This window comes from Pseudorasbora parva, chromosome 19, assembly GCF_024679245.1.
Source record: "Pseudorasbora parva isolate DD20220531a chromosome 19, ASM2467924v1, whole genome shotgun sequence".
Taxonomy (NCBI): Eukaryota; Metazoa; Chordata; class Actinopteri; order Cypriniformes; family Gobionidae; genus Pseudorasbora; species Pseudorasbora parva.
In genome coordinates this window covers 19,485,949-19,511,269 of record NC_090190.1, presented here as the reverse complement: position 1 = coordinate 19,511,269, position 25,321 = coordinate 19,485,949, and the positions used below count along the sequence as shown (strand labels likewise).

At 37.1% G+C, this 25,321-nt stretch overlaps 1 protein-coding gene across 3 annotated transcripts in view; it reads left to right on the top strand.

Moving 5' to 3' along the window:
* The first annotated feature begins 3,563 nt into the window (after positions 1-3,563).
* ptpn2b (protein tyrosine phosphatase non-receptor type 2b) overlaps positions 3,564-25,321 on the top strand; it is a 50,304-nt gene continuing 28,546 nt past the window's right edge. For 2 of the 3 annotated variants that reach the window (XM_067425001.1, XM_067425000.1), the window contains exons 1-3: positions 3,564-3,818; positions 4,848-4,938; positions 5,043-5,143. In XM_067425001.1, coding sequence (XP_067281102.1) covers positions 3,762-3,818; positions 4,848-4,938; positions 5,043-5,143 — 249 coding nt within the window. In that variant the 5' untranslated portion in view covers positions 3,564-3,761. The remainder of the gene's footprint in view (positions 3,819-4,847; positions 4,939-5,042; positions 5,144-25,321) is intronic. The other variant, XM_067425004.1, reaches the window with a different exon arrangement.

The following is a 25,321-nucleotide window of genomic DNA, read 5'->3' as shown; positions in this document are numbered from 1 at the left end:
AAGGCAGTAACAATACATATCAACACAGTGGTTTCAACCATGAATGCTTCCAACACTTAGCTCATGTTTTCTTCAGCCCAATACTTCGTTCTCACTTCGCCCAGTCTGTATCATCCGCCTCGGGACGTCCCTCTGATCCACCGGTCGCTCCGTCTCACCCACCGCGATCGCCCAAATCAACTGCGCTCACCCTGCAGCGTTGGCCCGAATCAACTTCCGCCTTCCGCCCTCGTTTGCCGGGATCAACTCTCTCGTTTGCCGGGATCACCTCTCTCCTCCCCTGTTCCCCCAGTACCTTCTTTATATGCCTCCTTTGCTCTACTTTGCCCAACCATCGATCGCCACGTCCATGCACACACCTGCTCCCAATAACACGCTCTTTTCGCTGCCCGGAGTTACCGGAACTGATCGTGTGTTCCATGTGCAATGGTCCGGGCGGACAATTTCCGCCATTTTAAGTTCCGCCCTTTAAGGTCACTCCGTGACACAAGGAAAGAATAAAGAGGAGAAGAAAAAAAAAGAAAAAAAAGAGAAAATCAAAAACCATGCACCCACAGCCTTAATACTTGCACCGTGCTCGACTACGCCAAATGTAATAGGGTGGTGTAATAATGGCCAACCTGGATGTCACCAATAGGGGGCAGTAAACCCGCTCAAGTCTCTCAATTAAATGAAAACTTGGCCTCTGGTGCAGTACATGGTTTTTATTTCTCAAAAAGAACAAGTAACAAACTGAAATAAATCAACATAAAATACAATCAAAGAATAAATGCTAATATCATACAAACAAACTAACAATAACAAGGGGGGCTGGATGGACTCATTTAGATTAATATCTAAATTTGAAAGTAACAGTCTCAGCTATTTCTAATGTCACCATAAAGATCTGTACGGTCCACACGTTCTAGGCAATATGCAACCATAAAAATCAATCAACTGATAGTGTTAGTGTTATCACTGCATCACACCAAACCCTATAGCCGTGATGCTGTCTCCTCCAAGCTTAAGCCCCCCTAAAGAAACTGAATAAAAAGACACGAAACAAAATCCATTAAATCATACCACATTCACATAACCAAAGCAATGAAATGAAAATAAACAACCAAAACAAATTATAAATAAACATTCAATACTGGGAAAAACAGTGGTCTAGTTACAATCAGCTCCCCGGTAAATCTGCCAAGACATGATTACACATTGAAATACAGCTCAATTCTATAAAAATATACAAATTACATTTCAACCATAATTTTGGTGACATACACTTTATAAAATATTAACATATTCAAGCTACCTTCACAATGTTTCCTGCATTAACCTGAACACATCATAATCAAGTTCAGCAGCCATACTGCAGTGTATTACTACAAAAAAAAAACACTTAAAACAATGAACTACTGATAGCACACGATAAAAATCAGCACACCTACCAGAGTCTCATCAGCAACAGACAGGGAAAAGCAACAACACGAACAGCCCTCAATCAATGACCGCGCTGGCAGGTGGCTACAAAAGTGAAACGTATGCACTCATAAGACACACAACTCCACTCTCTTTTACACTTAGTAAATCAACGACCTACCCGGGTATTATCAGCCGCATGAAAAGGAAACAGCAACAACCAATTTAGGCTGTACGCGGAGTGCTGAAACTCTCCGCGCTCCCACTAAAATCACGCCAAACACACAAGTGTGCCTTCCACCGAGTCGCGCCCTGCACGCTTTAAATCAGCTGGCCGGAAATCATGTGGTCCGCATTTCCCCGTGACGTCACCCAAACAAACCCACTACATATATTTACTTCTTTCAAATAATAAAGTATTCTCGTAAGTTTATAATATGCCATTGAAAATTCATATGGGTGAGGGGTTCGAATGCCGGTCGCCATGTTGCCCCTCCATCCTGAAAGTACATTAGCCAAAAAGGGACATACCCATAAATTCAAGCTTCGCCTTTCGCCTTTTAACACTCGATGGCACCATGTTGAATGTGAAGAGGGGGATTGCCATGTTAATCTTTGACTAAATCGGTCACCGTAGGAGTTCAAACGAAATCATAATTGAGAGGAACAGAAACTATTATTCACTGGATGGTCACATTTTCACCGCTAGATGGGGGAAAATATCACACAGTGTAGCTTTAATTGGTGGTAGTCTTTAGCCTGCTTCTATAAACTCATGTCCAGGGGCAACCTTATTAAAAGTATGAACGTCACATTAATCCAAAAATATGGCATGATAGAATCATCAATACGTTCAATAAGTTAATCATCAATACGTTTACTATTTATATATTTGTTTCTGATCATTTATTATCATTTACAATAAATAATTTGATTTGATCTTTGAAGTAGCCTATTAGAGATAGCTTCGATATTTGATGACTATGGTACTTGGTTAAAATGTCACTTTACTATTAAAACAAAAAGAAAAAAAGAGAGAGATACACACCTGTAAATATTCAATCGACTTTTCTGAAATTCAATACAAAATAATAATGCATTCGTAATTTCCATTTCTGAATAGTTGCTGCATGGTCACCCAAGTTTGTGCATCAAACTCACGGCCTCGAAAAATAGCCTATCATCAATTATGTTGTTCCCCGAACATGACCCCTTCTCTGCCAACTTTTTGAACACTTGGTCATGACAGTATTTATTTATTTATTTTTATTATTATAATTTTTTAAATAACGCATAGGCTTAAATAGAAATTATCAGAAACAAATATACAGCAGAACCGCTTTAACATGTTGTGTTGTTTTTGATTTGTATATTTAAAGGAATCAAACGAATGGATTGAACTCTCTCATTACGACAGTGACTTGCTGCCACCTGCTGTCTGTTTTAGTTTCATATTAAACATATTAAACGTATTGATTCCATCATGCCATATTTTTGGAATAGCGTGACGTTCATACTTTTACTAAGGTCGCCCCCGGACATGAGTTTATGGAAGTAGGCTAAAGACTACAACCGCAACATGTAAAAACATGATCTTGTTTTAAATGCATGGACTTCACTGTCTTTCCGTGAGAAAATGTCAAGCACTTTCATTTCAGAGTCCCTGTAATCAAATCTGTTGAAGATGATGTTCATGTTTGTTAGCCCAGGACATTTTACAACACAGTAGGCTACAGTTAGCGTGATATGACTTAACCTCTGATATAAGATTTTGGCCATATACATATCCAAGTCCTTCATCACAGACAGTATCAACATCAGTAGGCTATACTTATTGTATTTTGGCCACACCACAAGGTGTCACTGTGGCCTCAACGCTTTGCTCTCTCTGAGCTTGATTGCTGTCTGAGGTAAACCCCGCCCTCCTCATTACCCTACGCATAAATAAATGTAAGAAGAAATAAATGCAGAAATAAATAAATGTAGAAATAATTACATGTAGAAATAAATAAAAGAATAAATAAATATATATGGAAATATATATATTGTTGCTGTTTTACATTTATTTGTATATTTATTTATGTATTTGCTTGTTTTTAATATTGGCAGCTTTGACATTCCATATTCGGTCTGCTCTGAAATCTTGGAATTCCAACGCGCACAAGCAGACCTGCGCCGCTCTCCTCTCCGCGCATGCGCAGCGTTCTGAGCTTCTCGTCGCAAATGTCAGCGACACGGACAAACACTGACAGACTATCTCCCGGTGCAGTGTGAGGTCGAGAAATGAGTGATTTCATCAGTTGTGACGTTCATTCTTAATAAAAAAAAACTAACTTAAAGCGGAAGGAATTGGCGGAGATATGGAGCAGGAGTTTGAGGACATAGATTCAGAGGGTCGTTGGCAGAACCTTTATTTAGTAAGTGAAGCTAAGTCAGCTAACGTAGCATGCTAATGAGCCACGCAATCTACAGTTAGCCGTGATAGAAATGTCTCTTTATATTATTGTTCTGACTCTTTTTGAACTTTAACTTACTGTTCATTGTTTTTACTGTTGTTTGAATAGGGATAGAATGAAATTGAAGTTGTAAAACCAAGATGTTATGGTGGCTGTTCTGTTGTAAACTGTGTTGTAAAGTGTTGTGAGTAAAACTGAAACTGTAACGTTACCTCAGAATCCAGTGACCTGCCTACCTAGACAGCATGTTTTGGAGTCTGTTTGTTTAGCTTCCACTTTTTATTATCATACTGAGATTGTAATGAACTATGTCTAATGTATAACTTACTATACAATGTCTATTGTATACAACATTTGAAGGTTGTTTTTTTTTTAAATAATGCTGTCTTGGTAGGCAACACTACGTTTTGGGACAAACATCTTATGACAACAATGTAACACATTCCCAGCGTTTGTACGAATAACAGCTGTTAGCTATTTCTGTCTTAAACACGTTTATTTACTGTAAACGGCAACTGTTACGTTTCCCTAATATCATTGACTTATCCGTAAACATTAAAAAGGACAGTCTGTTCCGTCCTGTAGTTTTTAAATGTAGTGTTCTATACACTATTGAACAAAGAAGTATTAAACACTTTATTCCAAATATTTAACTCTTGTAGCGTTAAAAAAGCATGCATATGTTTATATTGTTGTGTGTATATATATATATATATATATATATATATATATATATATATATATATATATATATATATAATATATATATTTTTTTTTTTTTTAAACAAACATAGCTTCCTTGATTTCCTTTCCAGTAATATTCTGTTACTATTTCTGGAAGCAGTTACAATCAACAGGATCAGCTTATTTCTTCTGCATTTGCTTTTCCTGTTCTGTGTTTCCTGCCATGCAGTTGACTTAGGAAATTAACTGAAATTAAACTAAATGGCTCTAATTACTCAGTAATGACCCAATTGTTGTTTTTCCCAGGAAATACGCAACCAGTCACACGAGTGTGCTTTCAAAGTGGCCAAGTATCCAGAGAATCGCAATAGAAACAGATACAGGGATGTGAGCCCGTGTAAGTGACGTCAGGTTTGCTAGGTGATCTGGTTCTCACCATGTAATGCAACTTGACTTTAATATTGCATTTGACATTGTTTCTCTTTTTTCCAAACATATCAGTTGACCACAGTCGGGTGAAATTAGAAAACACAGAAAATGACTACATCAATGCCAGCCTGGTGGTAATGGAAGAAGCCCAGAGAAGATACATACTTACCCAGGTGAGTGAACACAAGCGAGTCCACTAAATTTACTCTTGGAGCTCCAAGCATTCAGAGCTGACAAGGTTCCCACAGGTCCTTAAATAGTCTTAAGTTTAGTTGTATTAAATTTAAGGCCGTAAAAAGTATTATATATCTTAAATGTTGTAACAAAGGTCCTTTTTTAAGAGGTCTTAAATTTAGGGACAGAAAAGAAAAACAGGAATCATGGCACAGCCTTGTTCAAAGACAAAACACAGAGTTGTTGGATGCTCTATAGCCAGGGTCGCCAAACAGCGGACTCCGATCCGAATCTGGACCGCGAGATAAGTCCATCTGGACAACAAAGCTTTTTGATGTAAAATAAATAAATGCCATTAAAAAAATATATTCATATATTCACATTTATATCAGGCAGCTCAGTAGAACAATTTGGGTCCTATGTTGCAACAGTTGCGACGACATTTACGTTGTTATGCTCACTGTTGCAACGTTCAGACGCACAGTCACGCATGCAGTGAAGTGGATTTTTTGAAGGGACAAGTGAAAAAGAATTTTACTTGCCCGACAGACAAGAGCCTGATTAAAACAACAAAAAAACTAGCAAATCACCAAAATGCAAGAATGATTGTGCATTCATTTAGTGTAAGTGGCGATTGATAGTGGTGGATAATAATCAGTGGTGGAGGAAGTACTGAATCTCAGTACTTAAGTAAAAGTACAAGTAACCAGATATATATTTACTTAAGTAAAAGTAGAAGTACTACAACGACAACCCTACTTAAGTAAAAAGTACCTGATTTTAAATGTACTTTAAGTATTAAAAGTAAAAGTACTTGCATAAAAATGTATTCTCTTAATGTCTAATTCTAATAATTAAAAAGAAGAAAACAGTATGAGCGGTGGCATTTTAATCTAGTTAGTTTTGGGTTAATGTAATTGTTCTTACCATCTGTTGCCTAGTTTACATTCTGAATTACAATTCTGGTTATCTGCAAAGTTAAATGTCATTTTTCTGAAGCAACATTCTCATCAGCTTTGATGTATTTAAATCTTCATATTTATGACATTTTTACCTTTTATAAAGGACATTTTCCCCTAATCTTATTAAATATAGGCTTTGCTTCAGCTTTCCCTTTAAATTCTTAAATTTGATTAATAAATTAAATTAGAATAATACACAATAGGGTTGTTACCAATCAAAAAATTACTGAAAAATTACAACTGCACTAAATAATGCTATGAGATTGTTTTAACTAAAGAAAGTTAACTAAACCACCAGTAGATGTCGGCAGGTGAATCCTTATGAGAGAGTCATTGAGTCGATTCGTTCAAACGGCTGATTCGTTCATAAATGAGGCAGTCGTTTATGAATAGGGCATTGAATCTTTGATTCAGTAACGCACTGTTGCTGTGCAATACGTTATGGTTCAGATGTGGAAATCTGATCTTGGAAATATTTTCGCTGCTGAAATAGAACAAAAGCAATAAAACAATCAATAAAATGTAAGTGACTTGATGTTAATTAATTGTTTATGGAACTGTCAAATTAAATCAGTGTCATATGTTCTGTCGTGATGCTATTCAGGAAAACTCCACTCGTTGGTCGTGTCATGTAATGTTTTTTTAACTGTTATAAAATATAAAAACCAAACATTTTGTTTTTTTAATATAGTATGTTACTGAGTTTCTTTGTGTGAGCGGGGCTGATTTGTTTCCATTTCTCCTCGAGAGCCTCTACAAAACAACCGTCAATTCATTTGCCTATAACGTACATTATATATTATTATCCGGGCAAGCCTTAATCTTGAGCCCTGAAACTGATCAGAAAATGTAAAGAAAATGTAAAGAAACGTAGAAATGTAGTGCAGTAGAAAGTATAATAATTGCTGCAAAATGTAACGAAGTAAAAGTAAAAAGTATGCACTATTTATTCTACTTAAGTAAAGTACTGATACGTGAAAAATGTACTTATTTTTCATTTACACTTAAAATGTAAGTATTTGTACTTCGTTACATTCCACCACTGATAATAATATATGATGAACGGACGATAACAAGGTCGCCCGTCGAGTCATGACTGAAAGTGACACTGCTTTCATATGACAGTTTCATAAACAATTAATTAACATTCACTTACATTTACATTCACTTAAAGTCACTTACATTTTAGATGCAATATTGAGTGCTTTTGTTCGATTTCAGCAGCGAAAATCGTTCACACACAGCAGAACCATAACGCGTCTCACAGAAACAAGTGTTACTGAACGATTCAGTGTTCGAATGAATCGTTTGAATGAACGACTCAATGACTCACTCATTAAGACTCATTGATTTTTTTCAAATTTAACAATATAAAATTAAACCTGAAGCATAGCCTACATTTAATAAGATTAGGGGGGAAATAACCTTTATTAAAGGTAAAAATATCACAAATTTGAAATTATTCAATAAAAAAATAAAAATTCACAAATATGCAGATTTAAATATGTCAAAGCTGATTGAACACTGGTGAGAATATTGCTTCAGAATAAATTATAGGTACAAACACACACACACACACACAATTAAAAAAATATCAAACTTTTTTCCGGACAAGCAATTTTTTTTACTCTGACAAGTGAATGAACAATTTACTTATCCGAAGGACAAGCACATGAACATGCTTAATGTCAAGCCCTGCCATGAATGTAATGCTATTAAAAAAAAAATTTTGGAACTAAAAAAACTATGCTTACCTCATTAAGTTAAACTCAGTTCAGCCTTTTGAAATTTTATTTGAGGTTATTTAAATTTTTCTGGACTTAAAGAGGATATTTCAGGTTCGAGACTCAAGTGAGTATGTGTAAAAAAAAACTATGTAGGGCTTAGATTTTCTTTAAAATATACTTGTAAGGCCAGGATTAGACAGAACAGTGATTAGAGGAGATTAATTGAGTGAGGAGAAACAGTGGAAAACAGAGCAGGTGAGAGACCAGTTAGCTCATGATAGAACTTTATATATACGCTAGCATATGAAAACTGTGCTTAGATTACAATACGTTTTTAGTATGTATTTGAGTGAACTTGAATGCACATATACATGGCACATGTACATATACAATAAAATATTTACATTATCAGCACATAATTCCAGATTTTTTCTTAAAGTGTGAGACTGCATTTGTGTTTATGTAGCCTACATACTTTGTATTCATCAATGTTGAAATTGATTCACGTAAAAAAAAAAACAACAACAAAGAAGCATTGCGTGTTGGTGTTTAATCATTTAATATTATCCTTTAACAATATATGAGGGATGGAAATTAGCACCGCGGATGCTAGGATGCGAGGAAACTCGCTTTACCTACCTGCCACCGTGGCGGGTTACTAAAAATATCTACTGTTTCACCTCTTTGTAAACTTTGTTTAATGCATGCGAGTGCTGCTGCCGTATGTTCGAATATGAGCAGTCGTTTTTGCCGTCATCATCACCTGGGTGTGTGTAACGTGAGCCAGAAGACGCGAATGAGGAGGAGAGAAGATTCTATCTGTGTGCATCATCCGAAAGCGTGCTCGTCTCATAGCGCGCAAATATTGAGTTCTCTTTTAACTCTTGCGATTGAACGGACAAACTCCCACAAAAAGTATGCCAAAATGTCCATCTTGATGAGTATCCAAGCAGACATAGTCTGAATATGCCTTAAGTGAACTTTATACAGTCGAGAAAGACGATGCATAGCCTTCATCTTAAAGGGGCCTTTACTGCTCTGTTTAATGTCAAACAAAACATAAGGACATCACTCAATGCTCTTGATTGAATAGCTTTTGTATGTTTAATAAGGATTCATCTTTAATTTAAACAGTTAAATATGCAGTTATTTTACATTTGATTACTTTATTCAATTTCTGTACCTTTCTTCACTCCAGTAGGTCTGTACATTAGCTATTATTAAATGTACACATGAGTGAGGTCAAGTTAAACATTTTATTTTGAATTTTATTTTATAGTGTGCATTGTTGCAATGTGCTAAATAAATATTAAATAAATAAAAAATTATTTTAAACTTTAATATTAATTTATGCAATTGCAATGCCTTGATTTTTAGTCAAGTTAAACGGTCATAGCATTAGCCATAAATGCAAAGGTACTAATAATTGGCATCATTTATTTTGGCGTTTCGGTTTTGGCCAAGAATTTTTATTTCGGTGCATCCCTACTGACAATTTTCTGCTCTGTATATCGTCAACACGCTTCAGAAGATGCCAAAACTAATAGTTTCATTGTTGGAACTAAAAACCTAAAACTGGAAGCCATAAAAGACCACAAATCATCCAAATGCCACACCCAGGTATAAAAAAAGAGAGCACATATCCCGACTCATTTAATGAAATGTATATCAGTTCATGGTTTGTGTGTGTATAAGAGAAAATGTCAGCATTTCATTGAGACTTGAGATTAAATAAACTGTTTAAGTATTGTATAGCTTGTAGTATTAATTTTCACGTGCAGTTACACGTTGTCGGTTAAAAACAAGAGAGTGGCTGGTAAAAACATTGAGTGGCTGGTAGATTTTGAAATCCACAGTGGCCGGTGGACAAAAAAGTTAATTTCCATCCCTGATAAATGAGTATTGCAATGTTGAACTCTACTAAAGTAAACGCCATGCAAACCACCGCGTGTGTCGAAGCAGATGCAGAAGTGAAGTCCTGTCTCTTAACCTGCACAAAATTTATGCACTTTATTTTTGCCTGTTTGTGTTTCTGAATTATATTGTTAATGATATTTTACCAGTGCAATCTGAAGCACATAAGAGAGCAGTGTTTAAGATTAGATATATTTAACTTGAGTAGAGACATACATGTGAATGAACTTAAAATGTGTTATGAGATTTCTGTTTTTTTTTTATTGTGTTCATTAATTGTTATTGTTTATCTAATTTCAGCAGAAAAAGACACTTTAGTTGCTAATAATGTTAAAATGTATTTTCAGTGCAGATTTAGAGATGAAGGCATTTTTCATTCATCAAATTTTTGTCATAAATGGTAACTGGTTGATTTTAGATATTTTGTACCAAAGCAGCTTAAAGCACATAACATCAAAATGAGATCAATTTTGTGAAGGATTGCCTATGTTTGCTTCAACAACAATATGAAAAGACATGTTTATCCAAAGGAGAACATATTATATTTTGTTCAATGAAGAAAAAATGTGATCAACACCAGGGTTTTTCCTGGCTCAAAATAAGGCAGAGGTAGTAAAATCCTGCTTGGCCCGGCCAACCCTTGGCCTGCGTTTTTTTTTTTTTTTTTTTTTTTTCACTTTTAGGGCTGTGTCATAAATATTTAGTGTGCTTTGATCCTTAAAGGGGGGGTGAAACACTCAGTTTCAGTCAGTGTCATGTCAATCTTGAGTACCTATAGAGTAGCATTGCATCCTGCATATCTCCGAAAAGTCTTTATTTTTTTTATAATTATCTAAGAAAGATGCGCTGTTCCGAGTCTTTCCGAAAAAAGCCGAGCGGGTGGGGGCGTGTCGTGTGAGCGGAGCTAAATAATGACGTGTGCGCGCTGCTGCTATTGTGTTGAGTCGAGTGCGTCGTAAAGCTGTGTCATCCCTAACAGCGGGAAAAAAACTTTATTCAAAATAAAAATATGGCTTTTAATCAGATACAGCCATACATCTATGATCCGGAATCAGACCCAGAGGCTGCAGTTGAACAGGAGCAGCAGCAAAAACGACTAGAGCAGGACGTCTCTATGTGGTACAAGTTATACAGTAACTATATAATATGCTTAGCGGCTTGTTATTTACATATTTATACTTGAATTATATCGTCGTATTTTTGTCTTTGAAGGTGTACATGTGGGAAGTGCAGTTGTGCACGTGTGTTTGTGTGTTTACGCGTGGTTTGTGTAGACAGTAAGCGGACTGGTTTTGCACGGCAGGCTAGTTAGTGTTTACATAGAAAGACACGGAATAGTAGCACATTTGAAATGAAGAAGCGCGCTTATTTAGTTCAACATATTTCCCCCCTCTTTGTGTATTGTTGTTTGGAGTGTGTAAGGCCGCCCAAATCGTCCCAATGGAGGCTAACGATCGGCGGGTGAAGGTCGCTGCGCGTTCGTCTTTTCAGCGGGGAAAAGGGGATTTTATTCCAATTCCTCGTTATCTGACTCCATTTAATGATAATTTAGAATTTGGGTTAGAATGCCAATTGGTTATTTGGTCATTCATTTTTAATAGTTTAAGTACACATTTAATTATTCCGTTTAACCCATTGTTGAAATTATACCCAACCTGAATAATTCCAGAGCAAGTCAGAATCCATCAAAGTGTAACAATTTATTTAACAGTCAGGTAAATGTATAAAGCCAATTACATAGTCAATTAAAAGGTAATCCATATATAACATCAAATAGTCTGAAGTAAAGAATGAAATATATACCTGACTTCTGAAAACTACATACAGGGTCCCCGCGGAGTCTTAAAAAGTCTTAAAAAGTCTTAAATTTCAAAATCAAAATATAAGGCCTTAAAAAGTCTTAAATTCGCGGAAGCATTGCGTTCTAGGTCTTAAATAATGTTAAACAGGTCTTAATTTTCCTACGTCAATGTAACGCTACCTCATTGAAATGCTCTCGCTTCCGCAGCACGCGCGCACGTGTGTGTGTGTGTGTGTGTTTGTTGCGTGGTGTCTGTAGTTCTTTCTTTCACTAGACCAACTATTGTTCGCTCTATTACAACTACAAATTAGGCAAGCATGCCACTTATATTGCAGCCAATCAGCTTTCGTGTTATTGGCACGAGCCTCTTTCTGATCGTACTCCACAGACGCATAAAACGGATTTTATTCTTCAGCTGAGTCTGACGGTTCTTGCAGTTCCGCGATCGTGAACGCGAAGGCGAATCTTTCTCACCATCTTGCTTAATGACCAAATAAAAGTAGGCTATAATATACCCGATTGCACTAAAATGGTTAATAACAGTGATGTAAACTCCGAACTCCGATGGCGTTTGTTTGCTGCCGGTCAGCGCTCGCGCGAGTGTATTGAATGTGTTATTTCTAATAATAATAATTAATTATTAGCCTAACGTTACTCTTGAACGATCAAATATATACATTATGCATATGTCTATATCCTTTGAGTTTAAAAGTTTGGGAACTGTCAGTAAGTAGCCTACTGGAACTGGGCATTAGTAAGTTCTCAAAGTGAAAGCAAACTAATGTAGCTCAACAACACAAACGGGGAAAACAGCACTTACACTTAAAGGAACACTCCAACCTTTTTAGAAATAGGACTTATTCTACTTTGCTACATTTAGATATGTGGGGAAATGCATTTTAAGCTAAGCTAGCGGCGACTCTGCCAAACTAAAACAATGCACTGAGACAAATGCATTTGCCCACATATCTAAATGTCTAAAGAAGTTGAATAAGCCCTATTTCTAAAAACGGCGGAGTGCTCCTCTTTGTAGATATGCATCTTTATGTTGTATTTATTTGTCCTATTGTCATTTGTTTATAAGTATATTTATTACTGACGGATTACGTAATTACTTGAAAACTTTTTACTTATATTAAGCAATTATTGCTGTGGTTTACTTTTAAGATGTTGGTCATATTTCTCACCCCAAGCGATTGTGTTATTAAAGATAGGTAGAACACCACTGGACCAGCCTTTTTTGTTTTTGTAATAGGCCTACCAAACAAGATTCATGCATTTTGTCAGTTTTATTGCCATGTGTGACTATTGTGCATCTAACATAAAAATATGGTTAATGTTGCATCCTAATTATGAAAAAAAAAAAAAAAATGTTTGCAAATTTATAGAAGTGACCACCACAAAATAAAAACTAATTTTGGTCAAATTTATATATATATATATATATATATATATATATATATATATATATATATATATATATATATATATATATATATATATATATATATATGCGCTAATCCTTGTGGGATTGAGCTATGAATAATACGTTTACTAATACTTTGTTCAATTTAAATAAATTAAATAATATAAGTTTAAGTAATTGAGTGAATCTGCATTTCCTATGCATGTTTTTTTTATTGCGCGATATAGGTCTTAAATTTTATTCATAATGGTCTTAAAAAGGTCTTAAAAAGTCTTAAATTTGGCTTGGTGAAACCTGCAGATACCCTGTACATAATGCTGGCTATCTTGAGACATCCAGCATTACGGGCTGACCGGTTTAAAGTGTCAAGCCCTGAGCTCTTTGCAACATTTCCTTAAATACCCAGAACCAGATACATACCCATCACAATAGGAATTTGCATTGATCAAGTTCTATAGACTTGATTAGAAGAGAGGCCACACCCACCATACACCAAGGAAAGATATCTTTAAACCCTTAAAACATTGATTATCTTTTGGTTAACTTCTGTGGAGTTGAGATATTTGTACCAGTCGCACTGAGACATTTCAAATTATATCAAACACATATAATATTGTATCGTGAGGATTGACATAGTAACAAATAGATTTCTGGTGCTTTTCAGGTGATCTCAAGTTTGGGGAGCAGTAGTTTGGGGGAAGTTTCATGTGAAAGGAAAGGCATGTAAATTAGAGTCATTCATAGATGGTTCACTCAGTGTGATGTCGTCTCGGACAGAGACTCTAACTGTATGAATGAGTTCAGATGCTAATTTTCTTTGTTTTCTCAGCGCGATTAGACATTTCGGCATCTACTAGGTTTTTCCAGCCTTACAGATTCCACCTCTTGATCCTGTTGGGTCAAACTCTGGTGTTCCTATGGGATCATAGTTAGATGTTGGTTTGTAATCCTTGAGATGTAGAAATTGTCTTTCTAATATTAGCAGCTGTAGAGACCTTCGGAAGGCTCTTTGTTCACCTGCAGGACACCGTCTCACCAGGTGTGTGTAGCTTGAGTTTCAGCTGGCGGGTGAATGTGTTCAGGTGTTCTACCTGTAGTTCAGCACAGCATGTTCATAGAGTCAGTCTCGGACCTTGGTGAATGTTCAGTTAACGTGTCACTTCTTGATCGAGAAACTTCTGCTTCTGTAGCACCTTCCCGATGATAATCTGACCCTCCTTGTGCAATCCTCACACCTCCAATGGTGTGGTTCACTGGGTTGCCTTCAATAGGTGGAAGGCTTCTCCGTAGTTGACACCTGAAAAGAGTCTTAATGGCCACTTAACGACTGAACACTGATGAACTTGAAGCCGTAAAGAAATGCATAAGAACATATAATGCAAGAAAACATAAAAGAAAGAACAATGTGGGTTCACGTCAGCAGTGCGATTGGTACACCTTCTCTCAAATGTTTTTCAAGGTCATAATTGGTGGGGTGGTATTTAATCACCTAATTCTTCACTATCACTGTGATAAAGTGACAGCGGAATTTAAGTATTCTTGGTCTGAATTACCTAAGGAAATGCAGCAAAAAGTCAGTGCAGTTTATATATTTAAATAGATGATATGCATATAATAATAACATCATCAATAATATTCAATATTCAATCACAATTATGAAGATATACATATATATATAATAACCACTGTGTGTGTTCAGGAATCTTCCAATGTAATTAAGGCAGATCTAAATATGTTTAGTCATACAATAATGGAGATTGTGTATTCCTTGTCACTGTGTGTGTGTGTGTGTGTGTGTGTGTGTGTGTGTGTGTGTGTGTGAGTGTGTGTGTGTGTGTGTGTGTGTGTGTGTGTGTGTGTGTGAGTGTGAGTGTGAGTGTGAGTGTGAGTGTGAGTGTGAGTGTGAGTGTGAGTGTGAGTGTGAGTGTGAGTGTGAGTGTGAGTGTGAGTGTGAGTGTGAGTGTGAGTGTGAGTGTGTGAGCAGTCCTATGAGTTGGTAGGATGTAGTGAATAGCGTTTGCTATGTGTGTCTTTAATAGACTGTCATCATGGGACCAACTATCCTGTCCTGTGTGTTTGAAGCTATTTGGATCTGTTGGTGTGAAAAGATGGACAATAGATGTTTAGTGAAGTAACACTTTTGGACTCTATGCCATCTTTGATGTGTAGTGTACAGCCTGGATAGATTTGATCTGTTTCAGGTGATATGAGGGTGTAGTGAAGGAAGTGTGTGTTCCGTGTTTGTTTTTGGGAGATGGGTGGAATCTTATCAATAACAATCTGTGTTGCAAAATTTAGTTCCAGTGCTACACTGGGAGGTACGTTTTGTGAAGTGTGAATGACCCCATCAAGTGTTTTCGCACCCATCTCTTGTTCTGACAATTCCATTGTTTGGCTCTGATGGGGGTGTTAGCCCCATCCTGGTGTCCATCCTCCAAGGAATTGCAGTTGTAAACCTGAGACAAAAATAATGCAGAGAATCACAGTTAATTCTGACATTATCAACAGCTTCACAGTCAGGTTTGGACTTATTTGAATGGCACTATTATGCCTGATGCAATTTTCAACTTTTGGCTGTCACATGAAACAGAGTTTCATCGGCCAGGTCTGAATTGTTGCTGTTGTTTTAGTACAGTGTGTGACACCTTAAAACTGTTCTTACAGTCGAGCCTTCACAGTCTGCTGTGAGCATTAGAGACCCCAGTTCTGCTGGAGAATTTTTCTGGATTAATCAGAGCTTTTATCGCTCATACTGTCATGAATTCCGATGGGTTGGTTCCCATGGTTTTATTTTCCAGTTGCTCTCTTTACAGTCAGATCTGTGGGCAGAATTGATTCACCTGTTTTGGTGTTGTCTGCTTTGAATTTTGTTTTACGGTGTCGCACACACATTTGATTATTTTAGGTCTCTGTGACCTGTACAAAAAAATTGAGGTACTTCTGTGGTGAAGGGTGAATTGGTTTGCGATTATCAGTGCCACACATATAGCTGTGTTCTTGTAAAGGCAAAAGATAACAGCACAACCCCTCCCTTTTGGCACTGGGAATTAAACCAATGCAACACAAGATTAAAATCCAATACATTTCTTTATGCATTACCTCAATATTTTATCTGACTCAATAATGTAAATGTTTTAATTATTTCTAATACTTTACAAATATGAATAAACGTCTGATTATTCTGCTTAACTCTTTACTTTATTGAAATAATTCATTAGGTTCTTAGAGTCACAGGGTCTTCGCACTTTCCAGTATGCGGGCCCATAATCACAAACTTATCAGTCTTGGTCAAGTAGACAGAGGTTAAATATTTTACATTGAGTTATAGTCAGTAAATCAAGATTCCGATAACATGAGTATTCACAAACTCGTCAGTCTTGGTCGTCAGTAGAGGCCATACGACTGATATCTTGGACGCCCGTGCTACACGTTGATCATTCCAAGATATTTTTGTTCAGTCCCCTTGGGTTTGAATTCTCGTAATTAATGCAAACTGCTTTCAATCAGAGGCCCATGACCATCACCACAGATTCAAGTGACCAACTTACTATCTCTAATGGTGACTTTCTATAATCATGCCGTGGTTTTCCACGTCTACGTAATTTAGAGCAATATTACAACAATCAGGAATTAGGGTTGCCCTATTTAGATTGGTCTAACAATTTGTTATTGTTCTAAACGGAAGACGTCTTTAGTCTTTCAACCCGCAGTCTAAGTCTACGTATCTGAACGCCAATGTGCTAGTCGGAGCTCTAAAACATCAGCCTGGTGTGCTTCTATGCTCCACCGAAAAACTGTGTTCTAGTCCGTGTACTAACCTGAGCGTAGTCTTGTGGTGTCATGGATGTACATGATCCACTGAGTTATTAACACAACATACGTTATAGCATTTTCATGGTTAATGCAATTGAATAACACTGTAGCCACATGGCAATCCTATGCTCCACCTGGGAGACAAACAAATTCAACAAAGAAACACATTTATTCAGTTTTTCTCAAGATACATGGTCTAGAATGCATATAGCATCTACAACCTTTATCCTAAGTGTTTCATACACTTACAGTAAAGCAATCTTGTGTTTTAAAGAATAAACTTAAATAGCCTAGGTGTTTTTATTAACACAAACAACTATCGTGTGTTCAATGCGCACGTGTTTAGTACAATTACAAATTTGAAAATGCATACGAACTAATACCAAGCGTTAGGCGGAACTCTAAAATCTCAGTCGGCGTGCCTCAAAGCTCCACCCAAAAACTGAACTCCAGTCCGTTACTAACCTGACAGATTTGCGGTAACAATACATCCTAATGCACTAAAATCAATAATTTCAGAGTAAATCAAAATTAAATCGAAGCAACAACATATTTACCAAAGTGTCTTAAAGATAATGATTTTGATTTGGCCCTGCAGTCACAACTGGCTGGCATGTACATTGATTGCACGACAACAGTCAGGCTTAAGTTCAATGAGCGACTCTGTTGCTGTTAACATCCAATGAACTAGCAGCACATGCTGAGTGCAGTCAAATTCCTGCTCGAATTCTGTTTTGAGTGAGGTTTCGGATTTTATTTTCATGCCAATACATTTGAATATGAAAGACTGGTTCAAGACTGATGCAAGCACATTCGTTGTATCTCTTTTTAGATTTCAAATGCCTATTTGCTTGATTTAGTCTATTTACAGACTAATCTGCTTGGCAGCACAGTGGCAATTTTAACTGAATTTACAAAATGTGATAGATTTAGGTGTTACTTATTTGGCTAAACGCTCCCATTGAACATAGAGAGAAAGTCTTTGTTCTCTGAGTGGGCGTGGTACGCCCCGTGGGCTCGCTGAGCCACTCAGAAACATCATGAGGTTTCTTAACAAAAATACAGTAACAACATCACTATCATTCTGCGTATCAATCTTAGATTTGAATCGTACCACCTCTTAATCATTTGTAGCCACGAGTAATTTAGCTGTGTAGCAATAATATTTATAGCCAATTCTGATCAAACAAAAAGTTCTTAACTTTTAAATGTTACATCAGCCTGTTTTCCTACTTTGCTTTTCATAAACAAATATAAACTTTGCTATTTATCAAATCACAAATGTATTCCAGTTGTTTACATACTCAGAGTTCTCATTCTATTGTTTGCTCGTTCTCACCGTGCGTTGCTAGTTTGTTGCAGCTAATAAAACAACGGAGAAAGCATTTAGCTGATTTTAAAAACGCTCTAATTTACAAATGTTTATCGAGTCTCAGGAAATAGTTTGGAAGATGTTTTTCCAATTTAGGTTTCGTTGTTGTAGGTCTACGCTGACAAAGAAATATTTTAAAATCCATAACACGAGTTTTAATTCCTCTACTGCGCTGTCGCTATCATGTCCCTGGTATGTGATTGTATCTAAATTCTTAAACCCCACCGGATTGCGGTTCCGGTCTAACATTGGGTATTCCGACCCATTCTATTAATGTGTCTATATGGGATGCGTCTGTTTTTCCGTAAACATTTCTAAAAAGGCAAAAATAATTTTACTTACCAGAACAGCTGAAGAAAGAGAAGTGCAAACCTCTTGTTGATTTTAAAATCGAATATTTCGCTGAAAAGACGTTGCTCGTAAGAGAGTCGCAACATCACGGAGGCTGGTCACCATTTTGTAAGGCCGCCCAAATCGTCCCAATGGAGGCTAACGATCGGCGGGTGAAGGTCGCTGCGCGTTCGTCTTTTCAGCAGGGAAAAGGGGATTTTATTCCAATTCCTCGTTATCTGACTCCATTTAATGATAATTTAGAATTTGGGTTAGAATGCCAATTGGTTATTTGGTCATTCATTTTTAATAGTTTAAGTACACATTTAATTATTCCGTTTAACCCATTGTTGAAATTATACCCAACCTGAATAATTCCAGAGCAAGTCAGAATCCATCAAAGTGTAACAATTTATTTAACAGTCAGGTAAATGTATAAAGCCAATTACATAGTCAATTAAAAGGTAATCCATATATAACATCAAATAGTCTGAAGTAAAGAATGAAATATATACCTGACTTCTGAAAACTACATAATGCTGGCTATCTTGAGACATCCAGCATTACGGGCTGACCGGTTTAAAGTGTCAAGCCCTGAGCTCTTTGCAACATTTCCTTAAATACCCAGAACCAGATACATACCCATCACAATAGGAATTTGCATTGATCAAGTTCTATAGACTTGATTAGAAGAGAGGCCACACCCACCATACACCAAGGAAAGATATCTTTAAACCCTTAAAACATTGATTATCTTTTGGTTAACTTCTGTGGAGTTGAGATATTTGTACCAGTCGCACTGAGACATTTCAAATGATATCAAACACATATAATATTGTATCGTGAGGATTGACATAGTAACAAATAGATTTCTGGTGCTTTTCAGGTGATCTCAAGTTTGGGGGAGCAGTAGTTTGGGGGAAGTTTCATGTGAAAGGAAAGGCATGTAAATTAGAGTCATTCATAGATGGTTCACTCAGTGTGATGTCGTCTCGGACAGAGACTCTAACTGTATGAATGAGTTCAGATGCTAATTTTCTTTGTTTTCTCAGAGCGATTAGACATTTCGGCATCTACTAGGTTTTTCCAGCCTTACAAGTGCTTTTACAATACACAAACATAAAGTTACACATATAGTGGCCAGCTAAACAAATGTACACGCACTACACATCGCATGCTCCATTGATCAATTAACTATACGTGATCATGTTTGGGCTACTTGATGAGCATTGGCAAAAACACAGACATTTGAATCAGTCTTACTCACCGCCTGCGGTACTAACGTTGGGACTGCTCCATCCTTCAGCATTAGGCGATCGGAAAATCCTGTGTCGAGCTGGGCCTTGTTTATGAAACAGTCGGCACCGAAATGCAGCGAACAGATATAAACATTCGCGCAACTTAGTTGCTGATCCGGAAAAGCAAATTCCATCCACTGTTGCCTTAACGCAGGGTTTTGGGGAATCTGTGCAGGACTGTCTTGGTCTGGCAACCAAAAACGCACTTTTTTGGTGACATTGTTATGTGCACATCACCTGTTCAGCGCATCCTACAAGCTAGCGCTTTGATGGGCGTAGGCTGTTACTTTCGCTCTCTCCCTCTCTCTCTCACGCGCTTCCGGTAGAATTGTCCGTAAGGCCCATACAAGGAAATTCCGCCCCCATTAACGTCAAAGTGGACGCATGATCTCAAAAAACTTGCCGAAACTTATGACTAACCGGAAGTAGTATTTTTGACAAAGAAATACTCCCATCAAACGTCCACCTTAACTTTTGAAACTTTGTCTATGTTTAGTATGGGATTCCAAGTCTTTAACAGTGTAAAAAGATCAGTATGCATGAAACAGCATTTCACCCCCCCTTTAAATAATTATGTTATATTATAATATAATAAGTTATAATTTTGTGGTGTCAGATTACAGGGAAATTTTAAATATTTAAGTATTTAAATATTTTTTAAATATTTAAGTATTTATTTTGGGCTGTCAAAATTAACACGTTAACACAAATAATTTTTAATAGCACTAATTTTATTACACGCGATTAACACAGCTCACATTTTCTGTTTGATCTGTGACCTAACCCGTAGTTGGAGAAATTGAGATAAGCCATAGACGTAAAAGATGCAGCAGCAAACATTAATAGGGAAAGAAAAGGTTTAACATTACTCTGAAACTTGTCCAGTTAGAGCCTACATAAGCTACCATATTTTCTGTTTAGCTTAAATTAGACTCCAGGTAGAAAGAAAAGTGTATTTTTACGGCGATCACATTCTCTGCAGTCCAAGTCCGAGAGCAATGCGTGAATAGACTGCAAGCTCACTCACTCATATCCTAGGTAAACCATTAAAACCATCACCACTTACAGTACATGTTTTATTGAACTAAATACATTCAAATCGGCTAAAACGAATAAGCAGGTTACTTTTCTGAACGAGCAGTCCCGAGTCCGTGTTTCTCACTGTTCACGTGAATCGCAGCACAGTTTGGCGCACACACACACACAAAATACCGGCAGTTCAATAGGGAACGCACATCTCTTAAAGGGGCCGCACTATATTTCCACTCGTGGAATATGGACCTCCTCTAGTGCTGCATTCCACTCCACTTTAATACACGCACTTGTGAACTTCCCTAAACACTTCCCCTTGGGGGAATCCCCGCCGCCATTTTGAAGTGCGTTCCACTTCGTGAAGTGGACAAGGGAAGTTTATAGACCCTTGCTCCCTCGATTTTGACCCAGTGAGCGAGTCTACTTCATATGTACACTTCAGGTAGCTTCAAATACCACAATGCAAGACGATTGTGACGTCACCACATATCACGTTTAATTTACCCCACCAGAAACAACTCTATGATATTTTTAAAACATTTAAAACAACCCAGACACATCCATATACATATAGAATGCTGCATTAAACTATTTCGTAAAGGAAAAAATCAACTCCATAGTGGATTCCAAGTGTTCAAGGGCTTAGGGCATTCCAGTTCTGTTCATTGCATAGTTTCTGCCAGTAGTGGGCACTTATGCAACGCAAGCAATGACTCACATCTGAGTGAACAAGACGGAGGGAAGTTTCCGAGAAGGGCATGATAAAAACGAACTGGAACGCAGCAGAGGTATGGTGTGGCACTGGTGCGCTCCCAGGTCTGCATAACCAATTCACATTACCAATTTTTCATACGCACTGTGCCTTGTTCTGAACTAAACTACCAGTCTAAAAACTCCCTTACAATCATGCGATAATCACGATTAAATATTTTATTTTGACAGCCCTAGTATTTATTCAATTTAGTAAATAAATGAAACAATCACATCAAACTGGAAAAATAAAAGGGCTATAAATGTATAATTCATATATTTCTGCATCAGTATAGAATATCTATACAGCTGTGTTTGTGGAACTCATGGTCACTCTATTGGTTAAACTCAATCCTGAATCTACAAGGTACACACTAATAAATTTATATATATATATATATATATATATATATATATATATATATATATATATATATATATATATATATATATATATATATATATATATATATATATATATATATATATATATATAAACTAGGTGAGTGTAGGTGAGTGGATAGTTACAAAAATTACAATTACAAAAAGTAATAATTCTTGAAAAATATATTTGGACTAATTTTATAAAATCTAAACATGTTAATTAAAAGGACTAGGGTTGGGGACTAGTATAGAACTAATATGGACTAATATAGCACCAGTACCTATACAACCTATATATAATTTATATATTTATATATATATATATATATATATATATATATATATATATATATATATATATATATATATATATATATATATATATATATATATATATATATATATATATATATATATATATATATATATATATATATATATATATATATATATATATATATATATGATTTGCTCTTTTTCTGTTTTTGTTTTTTGTCCCTTAACACTTGTAAAATAATGATACTGTGTGGTTGAAAAGATGTTTATTACCCATAAATGACAACTGCTTTCTCTGGGTCGGCGACAGTGTCAACGCACATCTGGATGTTCAGGTGTGTTTTTGTCAGGTTTAATAGACAGGAGAATCATTGTCATTTAGGAATAAGATTGTGTGGGTGATTGTGTTGAGATCTGTATTGTGTAGGGCTGTGAAAACTGCTCAAAAATGACGTTCGAATATTCCCTCTAAAACAAACACGAATATTCAAACTATTCGAACATCTAGGTGCGCATTTTGTCAATGACGCGCATTACGTCAATAACAGGACAAATTAATACAAAGAGACATTAACTACTCATATAGTTTGTCTATTTAAGTTTGTACATATTTGACAACGTATTACTTACACAAAAACCAGTAGATTGTTATTATAAATTATATATTTATTATTATATATAAATATATTATTATATATAAATTAACTAATGGCCAAGACCGCAGAGCGCAGACCCCTCTCTCTCTCTCTCGCCCTCACTGCGGATAACGGTTTAAATGAACAAACTTTGAGTGCTGATCAAGAGTTTTGTGCAAGCAATTTAAGGTCGCGAGACTCGCGACTCTTGTCCCAAATATAGCAGGCTTCATTCAGTGATTGAAACAAATATTATTAATATTAATTTAAGTTTTACAGCATATTGAACGCTCCGAGAGAGCTGTGCTGTGCTAAACATGGAGCTTTTTCCTTGACATGGTAAATAATCACACCAGTGGAAGTAGTGCATTTATCCTTTATTCATGCAATATCTCTTCAGTCAGTACAGTAACGTTAGCCTACATTTTAGTAATGTTTCTATTTAACGTTAAATAACATGAGGCATGGTATGCTAACTGTATTTTACATAGCTTGCATAAAACTTTATCTCGCGACTCAACTATTTTAACTCCTACCGACCAAAATCCAATGTACTTCCAGACATGGCTTTTTAGATTATGGAGTTAAAATCTCTTTCTCTATATATCTATATATCTCTCTATATATATAGAGAGATATATATATCTCTCTATATATATATATTCGAATTTAGAATATTCTTTGACAGCCCTAGTATTGACAGGGTATCCGCGGGGTCTTGAAAATTCTTAAAAGGTGATAAATCAATTTTGGGAAAATTTAGACCCTTATAAAGTATTAAAAAGTCTTAAATTTTGAAAGTATTTTGTTCAAGCTTTGTCAAAAGAGTTTGACTCCAAAAAGTATTTATGAATATATTTATTTTCATCCCCATAAGTATTAAAAAACAACGGGGCGCTCAGTCTGAGATCGGCTCGGAGCGCGCGCGCCACGGATGGAAATAAGCACTGCCACCAGCCAAATGCGGCTGATTTAGAGTTGTGGCGGGTAAACTCGCTTCACCTACCGAGCTGTTTCACCTCTTTGTAAACTTTGTTCAATGCATGCCAGTGCTGCCGTATGTGCGCATATAATCAGTCGTTTTCTCCGTCATCACTCGCGTGAAGACACGCTGTGAGACTCGCGCGCGTTGAGAGAAGATCGTACTCGGTTTCTTTCGTAACCTCGGTTCCCTGAGAGAGAGGAACGAGTATTACGTATGGGAAAAACTCCTTTTCTCGAGAATGTGAAGCAAAATTTTATTAATAAAGGTATCTATGTAAAGCGCAGTGAGCTGCACGGCCATAGCCCAGCGCAAGGAGCGCTCTGATTGGCCGGGCCGCGGCAACTGCAGGAACCTATGGTGAGGCGGCTGAGAGGAACGAACCAATGGGGGGCGTTCCAGAAGCCCGCCGAAAAAGGTGCTTATATTTGCATACAGGAGGCTATATAAGACCCTAATTCGCCATAGGTTTTAAGATCGACTGAAGCGATACCTGAGAAGCATAAACACGGCACGGAACGTAATACTCGTTCCTCTCTCTCAGGGAACCGAGGTTACGAAAGTAACCGAGTACGTTCCCTTTCGAGAGAGGTTCCTCGTATTACGTATGGGAACACAATGTAAAGCGCCGTGTGTGCTGACTGACCCAGTATACCCAAAGCACATGTTAATAAACCCCCGATAGACCGACAGAGGCGGCTTATAAGGGGAATGAAGAACCGGAAGAGTCGGTTCGTTTGAACAGCTGATCGGACATAGTCGGATCTTATGATGAATGAATAAGTGCTTGAGGGCTAATGTGTACAGGCCAAAACATAAGGCAATCTGTTTGTCAGGGTCTAGAAAGAGCCTAGATGGAGAGAAGCCCTGCTTGTAGAGCTGGAACCTCCAACTTGTAGAATCTGATAAAAGTGGACGGAGAGGCCCAGCCTGCCGCCGCACAGATATCTTCCAAAGAAATGCCACACGACCAAGCCCAAGATGAGGCCATGCCTCTAGAGGAGTGGGCTTGAATGCCTGTAGGACAGGTTAGGTCCTAGACCTATATGCTAGTGGGACTGCATCCACTATCCAGTGTGAGAGTCTGTTTCATGACAGCACAAACTTTAGTGCGGCCACCGAAGCAATGAAGAGCTGATCCGACTGCCTGAAGGGGGCGGAGCGCTCTAGATACAATCTCAATGCTCTGACTGGGCAGAATAGGTTTGCGTCTTATTCTCTCTGAGACGCGGGTTAAGCAGTGAAAAGACCTGCATACTGAAGGGGTTGATAGCACTTTCAGCATAAAACCATGCCTCGGTTTGAGCACAACCTTGAAGTTGCTGGACCCAAACTCAAGACAGGAAGGGCTCACGGAGAGTGCAGGTAAGCCACCCACTCGCTTAACCGAGGCCACAGCCAGCAGAAAAACGGTTTTGAGTGATATGTGCTTCAAGCTCGTGGTCTGAAGTGGTTAGGAGGGGGAACCCTTCACG